The 15,646-nt window shown below is 26.6% G+C and overlaps 1 protein-coding gene across 1 annotated transcript; it reads left to right on the top strand.

The window, feature by feature from the left end:
- Nucleotides 1–11: 11 nt before the first annotated feature.
- LOC107457310 (CHORD-like protein) lies at nucleotides 12–13,924 on the top strand. The gene is made up of 10 exons (XM_043040272.2): nucleotides 12–185; nucleotides 1,000–1,090; nucleotides 1,803–1,909; nucleotides 3,820–3,897; nucleotides 5,163–5,316; nucleotides 7,781–7,836; nucleotides 9,235–9,305; nucleotides 10,650–10,752; nucleotides 11,589–11,777; nucleotides 13,685–13,924. The coding sequence occupies exons 2-10, from the start codon at nucleotides 1,012–1,014 to the stop codon at nucleotides 13,835–13,837; spliced, it is 990 nt and encodes a 329-aa protein (XP_042896206.1). The 5' UTR covers nucleotides 12–185; nucleotides 1,000–1,011; the 3' UTR covers nucleotides 13,838–13,924.
- Nucleotides 13,925–15,646: the final 1,722 nt, after the last annotated feature.

Here is a 15,646-nt window from a genome sequence, read left to right as displayed (position 1 = left end):
AGTTCACTAGAGGGCGTGGATATAGAGTACAAACTGGTTACTAGACCAGTGTTGTCAACGTTCACCGTGACGTCCGTTTGGTCGAGTGATTGATCTTTCTGCCTTTATATCTATGATCTGTGCTAAATAGAGAGATCAAATTTTCTATATCTAAATTTCTACTCTCTTTTATTCTTGCTAATTGTGTAAGTTATTCATTTATATTATGGTTTCTTGTTTTATCTCAGTTTTTCAAGATTGAACAAATTCCATTGTATTATTATAACAGGTTCAAATAATAGTGCTTTTCTAATATAATAATCGCTAATATTTTTTTTGTAAATTTCCCTAGTAAGCTTGAAGTATAAACCATTGCTTTCTTGTCCTTGTTATGATGAACTAAGCTTTTATGAATTCCTAATAAATAATCCACTATATTTAGGTCATCCACGCACTTCGTTTTTCTTTCATTTTCTGCATGGTTTTAAGACGATGCAGTTACAGAATAAATGAATTTTAACAATCCTCCTAATCACTTTCAAATATCGAACAATTCTTAAATGCCAACTGAACTAATTTCTTAATCGATGAATTGTTTATTAAAGAGTGGGTTTTGTTATGTAAAAAAAAAATGTGACTCTTATTTGCTGTAAAGAGCGATTCTAAATTAGCTTTTGGATTACTCATTTTTTCAGCTCAAAACTGTTTTTCATTTGTTCATTAAAAAGCTTACTTTATCATTACAGGCTGCGTTCCTCATTAACCTACTCCAAGGCCTTAACCTAGATTATTTCTTTGAAGGGATCTGGTTAAATCTAATTATATTAATGTATCTAGAATTAATCTTTAAATTAATGAAACTATAACAGTAGATATTACTAAACATGATGGTATTAATTTAGTTTATTTTTATAATTCAATTGTTTGATTTCTGTTTCTGAATATTAACAGAAAACTATATATTTTTTCTCTCTTATGCTCAATGTAAATTAGTTTTGTAATTCAGAATTTTTTTTAAAGGCAAAAACAAAAATGTCATCTGAAGTAAATCAATTGCAGTGCTACAATCGAGCTTGTGGTCAATTATTTGATCCAGAAACAAACAATGAAGGTTAGTTGCTTAAAGTATAAGTAGACCTTTTTTTTTATATATTGGTCTCTTTACTATTTAGATTTCCATTTAGATGTTCATGCTGAATTTCATTAAATCTGTCTTAGTTGTTCTGGAGGTAATGGACTGAATATGAAAATTCTCTTCTTAACATCCCCTTTGCAGAATCACAGGGACATTGTTGCAGAACGTTATAAAGTTGGTGCAGAAGTATTTTTTTGTTGTAATGACTCAGCTTATTTTTTTCACAGTTATCGCTATTGATTTCCTCATAGTTTTTAAAATCCGATATTTTTAATACGATATTTATTACAACAACCGAATTTGGAAACAAAGCATGCATTTAGCTATCCTTTTTTTAAAGAGTTCGATTCTCGCGATTTCTTGAGTTAGTTGCTACTATGGATTTCACGATTTTTAATTATTTTTTTTTATGTAATGATGATTTACAAAAAGCGAAAAATAGAATAATGAGTGCGTATTTCCTCCTACAAAATGCTAGATTGTCGTCCATAATATTAGAATAAAAATAATAATAATACATATTCAATTTATAAATTTATATACAATTTTATTTTATTCAAATAGTTGATTTTTTTTTTTTTTTCAAATACAATGTTTCTGTTACTTAAAATTATAAAGTATTATTTCAAATTCTATTTATTTTTATGCGAAAAAAGGATAAACTATAAGTTGTCATTGCTTGTTCCAGATTCTTGCCAGTATCATCCTGGAGTACCAGTTTTTCATGATGCTTATAAGAAATGGTCTTGCTGTGATAAGAAAACGACTGATTTTACTGAATTTTTAAATATAAAGGTTTTGTTCACCATTATTTTTTATGTGGCAGATTTATTTATTTTCATAATTGAACCTGTCTAAAAGTATAATGTTTAGATTAAAATATTCTTTTTGTTTTTAGAGAGTTATAAAAATTTTATAAAACTGTTCCTTAATAAGCTGTTTATTTGCTTATTACTTTATGAACTGAATATGCTTGTTTATGTTTTAAACATTTCTAATTTAAGTTCGTGAGGTTAATTTGTTATGTTACAACAAGATTTTAAAAAAAGTTTTTTATTTTTTTTTATTTACCTGGGTGACTTTTTTTAGGGTTTTGTTGGGTCTTTAAGTTTAAATTTTTTTAACACTCTTTAGGTTTAAATTTTCGCAAAAAAGAATATGAAACTTTTATAAAAAAATTAATTATTAAATTATGCATTAAAATTTTAAAAAAATAGCTTTAATTTTAATGTAGTACTATCTTTTCATACTGGCATTAATAAAAAGCTCTTAAATAAGTTATTTTTTTTACTAGAAATGAAACCATGATATTTGGTTTAGAGAAATATGCTGTTTTCGGTTTTATTCATTTTTAAATACTTATAATTTATTGTTTAATTTTTTTGTTAAAATAAAGTAAGCCTTTTGCAGACCAACTAACTGCAGAACTACTGTTTATTTTACAATTTTCTTAATATTCTTCTTGCTGTCTTCAGAAGATCCAGCTTTATATAGCTTCTACCAATTTTTGAGGAAATTGAGAAACTGCCCAGCAAGTTCTGGACTTGTTTAAAGAGTGTTTTCTACTTGTGGGCTGGTTTGGTCAAAATTGAGGAATTGTCTAGGTTTTTTAAATCGAAGCAAAAATAATTAATCAATCATGTAAGCTTTTATTAAATAAAACTTATTGTGCAAAATAAGTTAACTTTTATTTCATCTTATTCTGTATTTTATCATGTATTGAAATTTAATGAATTTTTATATTTAAATCATTATTTTGTTGCATGAAAATATAACTACCAACAAAATATTTTACTTCATTCATTTATGTCTTTTATAAAATAAAAATATATGTTTGAAAAGAATTTAAAAAAAAAACTATTTTTCAATTTGTTATATTAGTTATAAATGTTATACTTATATATATTATAATAGCTTTAAATTTTGTGTTTGAACACTTATTTATTAAGGAGATAAAAGAAAGACTAAGGTATTCCAGCCTGTACTCTGCACCTGTTCAGTTCATAACAAATAACATTAGGACAGCTCAAATTATTGTTTCTAAAAAAAGTGATTTCTCTTAATGTTGAAGCAAGAAAAATTATTATATTAATTCCTAAACACACTAAATTTTCAAGGTACGGTTATTTATATTTGTGTATTATGTGTTAAATAATTTGATAAATTTGTGTATTATGTGTCAAATAAGAAATAACAATTAATATAGAAAAGGGCAGATTTTGATGGCTTTTTTTAAAAAATATAAATAATAAAAAATGAAAAAAACATTTGAGCCTGAATTTGTCACTGGGAGAAAAACCCTGTTTTACAATAGTTTGAATTATATTTTGAATTATTCATGACTAATAGTCTTGATATTTCTTAATAAATTTTTTGTCCAATTAATTTAAATGGGAAAAGTATAATTTATAAAATTAAAGTATAATTTAAAGTATTTTTTTCTTTTTTACAGATACAATTTAGTTACATAATAGTTTTATATGTATATATTTTTTTAAATTTTGCTTATGTCTGAGATTTAAAGTAGTAAATTAACAGGGTTCTTGCTGTCCTAAAATGTCCTAAAAAAGTGCTAAAATTTTTTCCCAACTTTTTTAGGGCCTAAAAAGTGCTAAAATTTCTTCTGAGTGCTAAAAAAGTGCTAAATATTNTTATTTCAGTACAACTAGTTAACCAATTTAATTTTTTTTTTTTAATTGTTGTAGGGTTGTGCAAATTCATACCATAGCAATGTGAAACCACCAGAGCCTAAGAAACCATCAAAAGAAGTTATGGAAGAAGAAGTAAACATATCTTACTTGTTACTTACTTACTTCACTTTTTTTTAATTTATTTTTATTTGTTTATTGTTTGAGCTAATAGAACTTGTTTTATTGTTCAAAAGTTTTTTCTATCTTTTACAAGATAAGGAATAGTTGTTTAATTTGTTTCTATTTCCACTTTTATTTGTTGCTTTTTCTTAAAGATTTATTTACCAAAAGAGTGTAAATTTTAAAATTGATAGACAATGAATCTTAAAAGTCTCAATTTTTTTAGTTAATTGATTTTTAAGATTAATCAGTGTTTTATTTTGATTAAAAATAATATTGCTTCCTTTATAAATAGATCATTCAATTTTTGATTTGTATGTTTCATGGAAATAAATAATAATATGAGGAATTCTACTCCTACAAAGCTATCAATTTAATTAGTTAAATAATTTAAAAATTTCTTTTTTGAAGAAAATTTATTCACAGATATAGTCTTTCACCATGCCTTTAATTATTTTTGATAATCAAATTTTTCTGTTATTTTGATAATAAGTGAAAATTACTTTTTAAAATATTAATGTACATATTATATAGTATAAGAAGCTAATTTAAAAATTGTGAGGATCAATTTCAGCTTTTACATAATATTCAACATTTTGATAAGTTTTAATGATGGTAAGTGAGTGCCCTTTCTAAACTGAAAGTGCCCCTTACAGTGAGGAAACACCTTGCCTTTTTTTGCTCCTTCCATTTTTTAATAGGAAGAACTCTGATTACTTTGCAACTAAAATTTTATTTCTACAAAAATACAAAACTATTCTAACTAATTCTTAATGTATGTAATTAAATATTTTTCACAATTTGAATTATTTCTTAAGACAACCAAACAAAATGAATGTAAATAAATACTTAATGTATAACTAATTTTTCTACTCTACTTAAATAACTACTTAAAACAACCTAACAAAATGAATAATATCTATAGAGTTGTCAATAGATTGAGAACTAACCAAATTTGCAGTACCACATAAGAGAAATATATAGAGAGATAATCATAATATAGGATTAGTTATTTTAGTCATTTTTATTCAATCAGTTGGAAAAGTTAACATTTGTAAAACATTTTACCTCATGCATATTTATGTATTAAATTTTAGTTTTATGTTAGTATCAGTTACTAAGAATTTTTTTTAATCTGTTGACATAATTGTATAACAAAAGTAAGATAAACGTTCTCTCCTTTCTTAAAATGTAAATTAAAAATTGTGGTATATAGTATAAACTTCTTTTGCACGCAGGCTCCCCCTGTGCGGAAACCCTTACAACAGCAACAGAACAGGGTTCGACCTGATGTGAACGAACCAATGGAACATATTCAGTCGAAAATAGGAACATCACTCAAACCTCTCCTTGAAAAAACATTAAAAGAAATGGCTCTGGAAACAGAAAAAAGTAAGTAATGAAATTTGTTTATTTTTCATCTTTTGTGTTTAAAAGATATAATTAGACTATAGTGTGAATCATCTCAAAAGGTGAACAAAAGTACTCAAGGTACTAATGATTTTTTTTTTTTTTTCGTTCCTCTCTCCACAATATTATTTGAACAGTATAGCTGATGAACCAGCATTAAAAATGTCAAAGATCGTGATCCGAGCATCAGATCACGATCCCTCAATATGTTTGATCACTGTTTCTATCTCTCAGAACTTTTTCATCTTGTTCACTTTTTTATGTTTGGGATATCTATATATAAATGTTGTACTAATTGACTGAAATAAATTATCTTAAATCTTTAACGTTTCAATTAAAACTAAAAACTTTGAATGAATTTATATTATTATTTTGATTTCTGCTAAGCTTCTTTTCTTCAGTTCGGGCGATGCCTCTTACCTTACATAAATGAGTAAACATAAATGAATAGTGTAATATCTTGACATTGATGTCGATAATTATTTATTATAGACATGTGTGCTCCTAATTATTTTAATTTGTACTTAAACAACTATTCGCATATTCTGTTTTTATTATCTAATTTTTAAACACTAATTTTTCATTTATTTATTTTAATCAAAAGCTGGCAAATTATTTCTGAATAGATAGGTTAGGTCACAAAAGCTCCAAAAAATAATAAATAAATAAAATAAAAGAATAAATGTTTGTGGCTGAAATTAACATTAAAGGTGCAATGGTAAAGGTGAAGGGAGTATTCAGATTCTATTTAAAAATATGTATCAATCACACATGCATAAATAATTATTTGCTAAGAAAGATGATAATAAAAATATTTAATGTTAATGAATCTAAATTGTACTTGCAAAATTAGAAAGTAAATAATTAAGAAAAATGTATTGATATGCAGGAAAGAAAGAAAAAATAAATAAATTGTCTTTGTAATTAATGCTAAGATTTGAAATGCTTTGATGATAGATAAATAAAGCATTTTTATTTATCAATCATTAAATATTGTAAGAAATTATTATCAGTTTTAATAAAAATTACATTTCAATGCAAACATTTGACTCATCACTATAAACAAAAATTTCAAACAGAAATAGTTATAATTCAATAATCTGATAGGTGATCAGATTATTGAATAATCTGATAGGCAGTGAACTAAATTGGTACTGGCAGAGGGCGGCTAAAAAGCTTTTTTTTTTCTTTGATATTTTTTTTCTTTTAATCTTTAAGACAGTTTATTTTTATTAAAATGGATTTCAATGATGATCTTAAACCGAAGAAGCCGTAATTGTCTGCAAAATTCCTTTTTCTAATTTCAGGACTTATGGCATTCTGATAGTTTGCTTCTTGTTCTAAGTCGACAATCTTTTTAGCAATCATTTTGGGATTGTTGCCTTTTTACCACAATACATATATTTTGTTTTCTCCACTTTCACCCTTAAATTCTTTTCTACTTTTACCTTCGATTTCATTTCAGTGTTAAAAAAGTTTCACCCAATTCAGCTATAGATCATGCACTTATATCTACATCATTTGTATTTACCAAAATATGTGCTGATTTATTAAATATAGTTCCTCCAGTATTAATAACAGCATACCTGATTACTTCCTCCAGAACTTTATTAAAAAGAACCCATGTCAATACACCTCCTTGTCTATCTCCAATCTAAATCTCGAAAGAGGTGGCTCATTCCCCCTCAATACATACCAGTGAGATGATTTCAGTGAGAGTGAACATCACCTCAAAAGAGGTGGCTCATTCCCCCTCAATACATACCAATGAGATGATTTCAGTGAGGGTGAACATCACATGTTTGCTTAATTACGATAGAGCATTGAAATCTGAAAAGATCATAAGAAGCTCGTCTCTATAATTACTATCATAGGCTACCCTAACGTCTACAAACAAATGTATTTCTGTTCTGAATTCTTCGCTACAAGAAATATTTTTTTCAGGATAGGGGGTAAGATCTATGCCCAACCTAAAGCATCAAGGTGTTCCTTTTTGTCTGTTGCCTTTCTTTTGATCTGTCGAGCTTGGGAGAAAAGTGGGAGCACTGTCCCAAAGAATGTAGAAAATTAAATTTTGTTTCTGTTTCACTAATTTGTATCCTCTAAGAAATTCTTTCAAATTTAGTTATCAATTTTATACAAAGTTAAGATAGCTTGACTATTTAGATGAGTGATAAAAAAAATTGTTAAAACATTACCTGTAATAAAAAATGAACAGTTATATATTTTTTTAAATAGTGGATTATTACATTTGTTTTTCTATAACGTTATAGATTTCTTACAACAGGACTTGTTATATTATTTATTAATACGAAGACTATAAATGTCTCTGCTACTATAGATGTTTTTCAGTCGTTAACCATATAGTTTTATAAAGTATTTCAATTATGATGTTACACAATTAAAAAATTTTAAAGTGTTTTATTTATATTGTTTTCTTTTACAGTTAATGATGGGGAAATTCAATTAAATACTCCTTGTCATAACAAAGGTTGCCGAGAGGTACTTGCAAATTATTTTTATATTTATCTATAGAATTGTTTATAATATTTAGTCTAGTTGATTTTGGATGCAGATCTAATTATTAATATTCGAAGTGTATCTTAAAGTTTCATAATAAAGTAATCTAATTTGATCACATGCTAATTCTAAAGTAATCATAGAAGTTGCCTCTTTTCTAAAATTTTACTGTGTAACTTAAAAACTCCCCTGGTAACAATTTCTTCAATAGAATGTTTAAATTTATTATGATGCTAAGACAATCCCCGAGATCATTTCTGCAAATGCTTTTAACTAAGATTTTTATCACAATTTTAAGTAAGAAAGATATTCCATTCTCAAAGAATTAAGTTTTTTCTTCACTGTAATTTTTTTTTTAAGTGTTAATAACTAACTTCTTTTTTAAATATTTAGACAGTGTGACAAACTCGTATTATTCTAGTTTCTTCAAATGTCATTATTTTTGTTTGTAAGAAATTATTAACACTAAAATCTGCTGTAGCTTTTGAAATTTCAAAGCTATATCATTTTATTTTTGAAGTAAGGATTTTCATTATATTTTTCTTTATTTCGAAAAATGACATTTTTTTATCAGTATTTCATGTATTGCACAAAGAAATGTAAATATGTTTAAAAAGTTGTTTTTAACTGAAATAATTTATGTTTTATTGTTTTTAATTGAAATAATTACACTTTAATTTATTAAAGTATACATTGCAATTCTTTTTTCGTCTAACGATCAAAACTCTGAAAAAAATTATAAATAATACTTAATATTATTTAACAATAGTGCAACTAAAATTATTAACACCCCAATGATAAAATTGTTTATAGTATTATTTAATTATATCAAACTAATTACTGAATAATTTACTTCTTTCTATCAAACCCAAAACCTTAATGAATTATAAAGACAGAAAATCAATTTGCTAAATAAAAAGTAAATTAATATGGATCAGAAAGCATTTTAAAATTAAATTATTTTTGACAAAACAAGTTTTTATTCTTTAATTACATGTATATACATTAATTACACATTAAGATTTAAAATTACCTGTATTAAAATAAATATGTATAAAATTAAATGGGTATAATTGAAATTTTTTTACTGATAGTGAAACAGCAAATTATTTTACATACTACAATGATCACATATGAATTCATTTTGCTTTTAGCTAATGTACTGCAAAAAATTATCTACTTTACTGCCAAGAGCTTGAAACTACAAAAAATTGGTACTATTTGTTGGCCTCCCAGAATTTCTGTTTGAGTCTTTTGTGCACAAACTCTACTTATCGCACATAATGTTTAAATATTGCATGAAAGGGGAATTTTTATAAGCTCTATGTTGCTTTGGACATTTTTTTTCCAGCTTTAAAATTGGAATGCTTTTATTTTTAGGTTTATAAAGGAGAATACAGTAATATTGAAACTTGCATGTACCACAGTGGAATACCTGTTTTTCATGAAGGGTTAGTATCAGACCTGTATAATATATGTGAACACCGTTTGTGGAAAATTTGTCACCACCGTGGAAACTAAAACTAAAAAAGAAAGATAATTTGCCTCTTCAAAATTTTCCTACCTTTGCTACACTGATTTAAAATTACATTCACATGATTTAAAATCACACATTGCTATTCGTATTTACGCGATTTGAGACTGTTCAACGTTTTCTGTATTTTCACAATTTTTAAAATCAAATTTTACTTTTCACATTCACATGATTTAAAAGCCACTGTTATGATTCGTGTTCAAGTGACTTAAAAATTATACATCGGCTTTCGTATTCGCACCATTTTATAATTAAATATCAAGATTTGTATGAGCGTGATTTTAAAACCAAACATTGAGAGATTTGTCTTCTTTGTGATTTGAAACTCGCACATGGAGATTCATATTCACACAATTTAAGTAAATAAAATCTCACGCCGATATTTTTATTAAAAGGTTTATAGCATCCTGTGGATAAATATTTCCTACATACATTCCGGTTGATACATCAGCTTTTGGTTAGGAAAAAGTTTTTATTGAAACTTAATAGAAGTTTATTTACTGTAATGTTTAAAAAAAAATTTGAAGTTAAATCATTACTTTAAGGACTTAAAAATATACTTTTTTTGAAAGTTTGTTGATCAATGTAGGAAGCAAATGTGTAATGTTTGTATTTGATTAGGAATTATCTAGATTGCAGGCAAATAATATGAAGTTATATTGATATCGATGTATATGGCTTTAATTTTTCATGCTTTTAAGATTTTACTAATATATTTTGTCCACTAATATTATACTCCTATTTCCTTATGTGATGTATTTTATTGATTCGTCTATCAGTTTTTGATACAATTGCTCTAAATAATGGGGATTTTTTTTCTGGACTTAAAGACGAACACTGAGTAAACATTTTAAAATAAATGACTTAATGTCATTATTGTATAATTGCTCATCATTCAAAAGGCAATTTAAAATATGACTATGAGAAGAAGCAGATAAAATTATATAATTATTATATATAATAATTAATTAATAAAACAAGAATTCGAATCTTGCTTGTCTGGGAATCTGTTGCTTAAGAAGAATATTTCAATTACTAATGTATGAAACCTGTAATCTATAAAGCCTGTTTTACACTTTAAAAATAATTTCCTTGTGCTTCTGTCTGTATATTACTTTTTAAAGTACTTTTTATTAATATATTTTAAATTAGAAAGATAACAATGTGCTAATCCTATTGTTTTAGGAACTTAAAATTAAAACTTTTGCACGAAAAACAATTTTACTAATTTATTTGTAATGAAGAAATAAAACCATTACAGGATGAAATATTGGTCTTGCTGTGTAAAACGTACAACAGATTTCGATAGCTTTTTGGAGCAAGTTGGTTGTACTACCGGAAAACATAAATGGCATAAGGATATAGTAAGTAAGAGTTTTAAAAAAAGATTTAACACCTTTGCTGCCATTCTAGTGCCAGCATAGTATACTACTCTATCTTGTGACTGTTACACAATGGTATGACATAGACAACTAAAGGTGTTAAAAAGATGACTCAGTTGCCAATAAAATAATTATTCTTAATTTATTAGCTACAACAAAATAATTTATTGTTGTTAGTAATACTAACAAAACAATTAGATATACTAAGTATATCTAATTGTTTCGTTGCCAAAACTAAGATTTTACAGCATTCTTTTTTTGACCATGCTATTTGTTTTAAAATTATTGGAAGACAAGCCAATTGCCTGAAATGTGTGAAATTAATTAATGCAGCATATTAAATTATAATAATATTAAGTATGCTTAATCTTTTTTTAAAAAGAAAACTCAGAAAAAATTGTGCTAGCTTCTTAGAGAAAAAATAATTTAGATCTGTTAGAATAATATATGAATTAGGATTTTCTTAAAAAGGGTAACATAAAATCTTGGATACTTTAACGGTATAGGCAATTTCACAGAAAATGACGTTTGAAGCGGGATAATGGACACTATAACACTGAATTTCCACTGTATAAATATGTAAAAAAAAAATATTCTGACATTTTTTTAAAATTGATTTGAATCCAAACACTTACATTAATTCTTTAGAAACGTCATTATCACTGAATCTCAGACATTTTTTGCATTTTATTTATGATAAATTTTATTATTGAAAACATAAATGTTTGCCATTTTTTTACTGTGTTTTATTTAATACCAATCAATAATAACTTCTTTATTCCTCATTTAAAATGATCATTTTTTCCTTTTTGTTTCAGACAACTGAAAGCCAAGCTAAGTGTCGATATGACTGGCATCAAACTGCCCAATCAGTTATTATTTCAGTTTACTCTAAATGTCCTTTACCTGAACTGTCTTACGTGGAAGCAAATCCAGTAAAGCTACACATGCATATAGCCTTTGGTAAAGAAAAACAAATTTTTGAAGAAGAAGTTATTTTGTTTGGTGTAAGTATTTTTTCAATCCATGATAATTATACAAAATAATAATTAGTTCTATTATAGCTTCGGTATTTTCTGTTATAAAACATCTACCACTTAATCAGCCAATAGAGTGTCTCTTTAATCTTTTTCAAAAACCAATGAGAGTGAGTCAGCAGACTCTATTCTTTCTGTCCTTTCAATATATATTTTTCAATATGTTGTTATAAATATTATTAAATTTGTTTAATTGAATTATCTTTATTCATCATCCTTCAAATCATCTTGTCACAGCATCTGTGTGCTGTTTTTTTTTCTTTTTTTTTTTCCTTTTTTTTCTACATACTTCAACCATACACCTTCATTCAGTTTTTCAGGAATCAACCTTTTAATGACCTTGTTAGGGTTTCCACTGGTGACCAAAAAGCCACTATTACTATCTTTTTTACCTTGGGAGACTATGACGACTCTTATAAGTTAAAAGTATTGTTTAATATAGTACATAAAAGGTTAGAATTGCAATTAAATCTTTTCAAATGATGTCTTTTTATGTCGCTCATAAACTTCAGCCAGTCATTCAGTGCTTTTTCTAGAATTTGCTTCACGAGAATGTTGTTAAGAAATTAAAATACGGCTGCCTTTAGAAATGCATCACAATTTTTAATTATTTAAAAAAAAAGTAATCTTAAAGGATAATTTAGCAATTTGTTTTATTCTTCTATCCACTTCCTTTAAAATTTCCATTCTAGCTGGTTGGGAGCTGCCATTTTTTTTCTAAATAATCCAGAAAATGTGAATAATACCTTTCACAAAATAAGAATGCAATTTTCAAACAAGAAAAATATAATTGATGGATAGTTTAAACTTTTTGAAAAGTTAAATGATAGTATAGGAAACTCCGATTTCTAAATGATGTTGGAATATGTACTTCAAGTTCTCAATAATGGTAATTGATCCATATTTCCTTCGACCATAACCACGCCCAGAACCACATAGGTTGAGAATAGGTGGTCCCTCATTCTTTATTCATAGAGGATTCAAGGTGTTTCATGTTTAGTGAGCGGTGACGTCAAAAGAAATAGTGGTTTGAATAGTTTTCTCAAGACTTTTGTCATCTATCGACTTGTTGTCAGTCAAAGAGAAAATTTTAGTCTAGAAAGCACAAATATGACTAGCAACTATTTTTTAAGTCATATTCTTGATATTAAAAAAATTAGAAAAAATTTTGGTTGTTATATTAGAAGGAAACATTCGGCCGAGATATTCTAATAGGCATTGAAATAACATTGCGTATATAGAACCGCAAACGGGACTTCATGTAGCTGTCATTATAATGGAAGAATCCCACTAATAGGAAGTCATATTGAAGAGCATTGACTGTATTTGAATTAAAATTGTAGTGGAAGCCCTATTTTGATAAAAACACCTCACAATTTTCATTAATTTTATATTTATCAGGACAGTGGCTGAGCTGGTAATACGAAGTAAAATTTTGTAAGAAAAAGATTTTTCTAATTATTAAATGAGAAAAGATTGCTTCTTAAACGCAACTTAAAACTCAATAGCCTTGATTTTAAAAAATTGTATTATCACTAAAAAAATGACTCATTAAATTTTTGCACATTGTAGCCCACCTGTATAAAGGAGAAAGAAGTTATTTGAATAACAAGTTAATATCAAATTTTTGTTTTCCCCTTAATTATTCAATTCAAAAGTATAAATAAGGAATATCTGTTAAAAAATGTCAAAAATGTGTATCAATAAAGTTGTGATCAAAAATATTTTTTTTTAAATCTATACTATCAATTTTATAATTAAATTTATTAGATATTAATTATAATGTAGATTTTTTAGTATGGAATAGAAAATATTTTAAACACAAATGATAGCGTTTATTGTATAACAGATTATGTAAATATATTTTTCTCATTCAGGTTGTTGATGTTAAGGGCTCTACTGTGACATACCTGGGAAGCAAGGTAGAAATAATCTTGAAGAAAGCTGAATCTCAGAGTTGGAAAGACCTTAGGCTAAGAGAAACTATACCCAATTTCAACAATATGTCTCTAGACGATGATAATAAATAATTGTTATTTAAAACGCACATCTTATTTCAAGCATTTTGTTATGCATAATTTATTTAAATAAAATTACTACTTGTTATGCAACAGAAATGTTTTAACCATGTTTTTCTTATGGGGTTATTATGCTATGTAGGATTTTTAGCTGGGGAAGCTAACATCCAAGTCCCGCTTTTATTTAAAAACCTAAAGAATTTTTTTTCACTTGATTTTATTTGTAGTTTTCCATTATTTGAATAGCTTTTAGAGAATTTGAAATTAAGAGTCACAATTGAACATTTTCCCAAGAAGCATTATGCATGAAAAAAAAGGCAAGGCGTTTCCTCTCAGAAAAGCACGCTTTGAGTATTGAGGGCACTCACTTAACACCGTAAAAATTTATCAAAATGTGCAATATTATGTAATAACTTAATTTTATGCTCTACTATTTTTAAATTACCATCTTATACTATTTTATGCGTATATTTCAAAAAGTAATTCTCTCTTATTATCAAAGAAGGAAAAAAATTTGTAGTTTATAAATATAATTAAGGTCATGATAAAAGGCAGCTTCTGTGCATATATTTTTTTTAAAAAAGTAAACTAACAAAAAATGATAAACAACTTGAAAGCTTTTTTATATAATTTAAACTGAGAAAATGAGCATTTAATGATGCATTTTTTAAAAGGTAATAATAGAAAATTTTAAAAAATAGTTTTAAAATTCACAATCACTTAAAATTTATTAATATTCCCCACTTTGAAAAAATCAGTAAAACTTTAACCAGTTGAGAATAATCCTAACAAAATAAATATTTATAACATTAATTAGAATTAAACCTATGAACACAGATAATTTTACCAGTGTGTAATTATTATTCAAGCAGTGAATCAAATTTTCTAAAAATGGAATATGAATAAAGAGGCTGTGCTTTAAGAGATGACGACTTATTTTTACAAAAAGGGCAAAGAGAGCGCATTTCCTTGGATCAAAGGGCAAGCAGGGTGGGCCACCCTTCAAAAAATGCTTTGGAAAATCATTGAATTATGCTTTGGTTTGCTTATTGTCTGCTGCCTATTATTTTAAATATTTAAAAATCATATAAGAATAATAAAGTTTTTAATGACAATAAATATGCTCCCTTCTATTTTCCTTAAACTGCAGTATAAAATTTCATTATCGACAATATTTGTAAACCGATACTAAATTATTTTTCAGGCTAAGAAAGTGAAGTCCATTATGTACCCACTTTACTGTAAGAGACAGTTCCCTATAGATCATCTTAGTCGAATAACAACTTTGTTCGTTTCTTGTTAAACTGATCCCCTCCACAAAGGATTCAAAATTGTGATGGCATGTCTTCGGATCATCATATACCCCCCCCCCCATTGTACAGCTCTAGTGCGACATACTCAATTTTCTGCTAATATTTTTCATATCTGACTTTCGTAGTCTATCTTAGCCAATTATTCTTAGAAATATAGTCTTATCACAGTGGGCGGAAAAAAATTTCTCACTTTTTGTGATGTGGTATTCACTAAATATATTGTCTGCACGAATTAATTAGCATATTTGAGGTCACCTCTTCAACCATTAAGATCGAGTCAGATCCGATAATTAGATTAAAAGTTATTCAGGATTATCCGTTTTTATTTTGCGCACTGAATTGTAAACCTGAACTGTGAAAAGTACACAACCCTACAATAATGGAATAGACGCCAGTGTTTGATTTTTTTTTTTTTTTTTTTCCCTTCAGATTTCTCACGAAATACTTAGAGAATTATTTTGTAACATTACAGGTGTTTAAATGATGATTACTTATACTTATCAATAAA

Source organism: Parasteatoda tepidariorum, chromosome 1, assembly GCF_043381705.1.
Source record: "Parasteatoda tepidariorum isolate YZ-2023 chromosome 1, CAS_Ptep_4.0, whole genome shotgun sequence".
NCBI lineage: Eukaryota > Metazoa > Arthropoda > Arachnida > Araneae > Theridiidae > Parasteatoda > Parasteatoda tepidariorum.
This window is presented reverse-complemented; position numbering and strand designations above follow the sequence as displayed.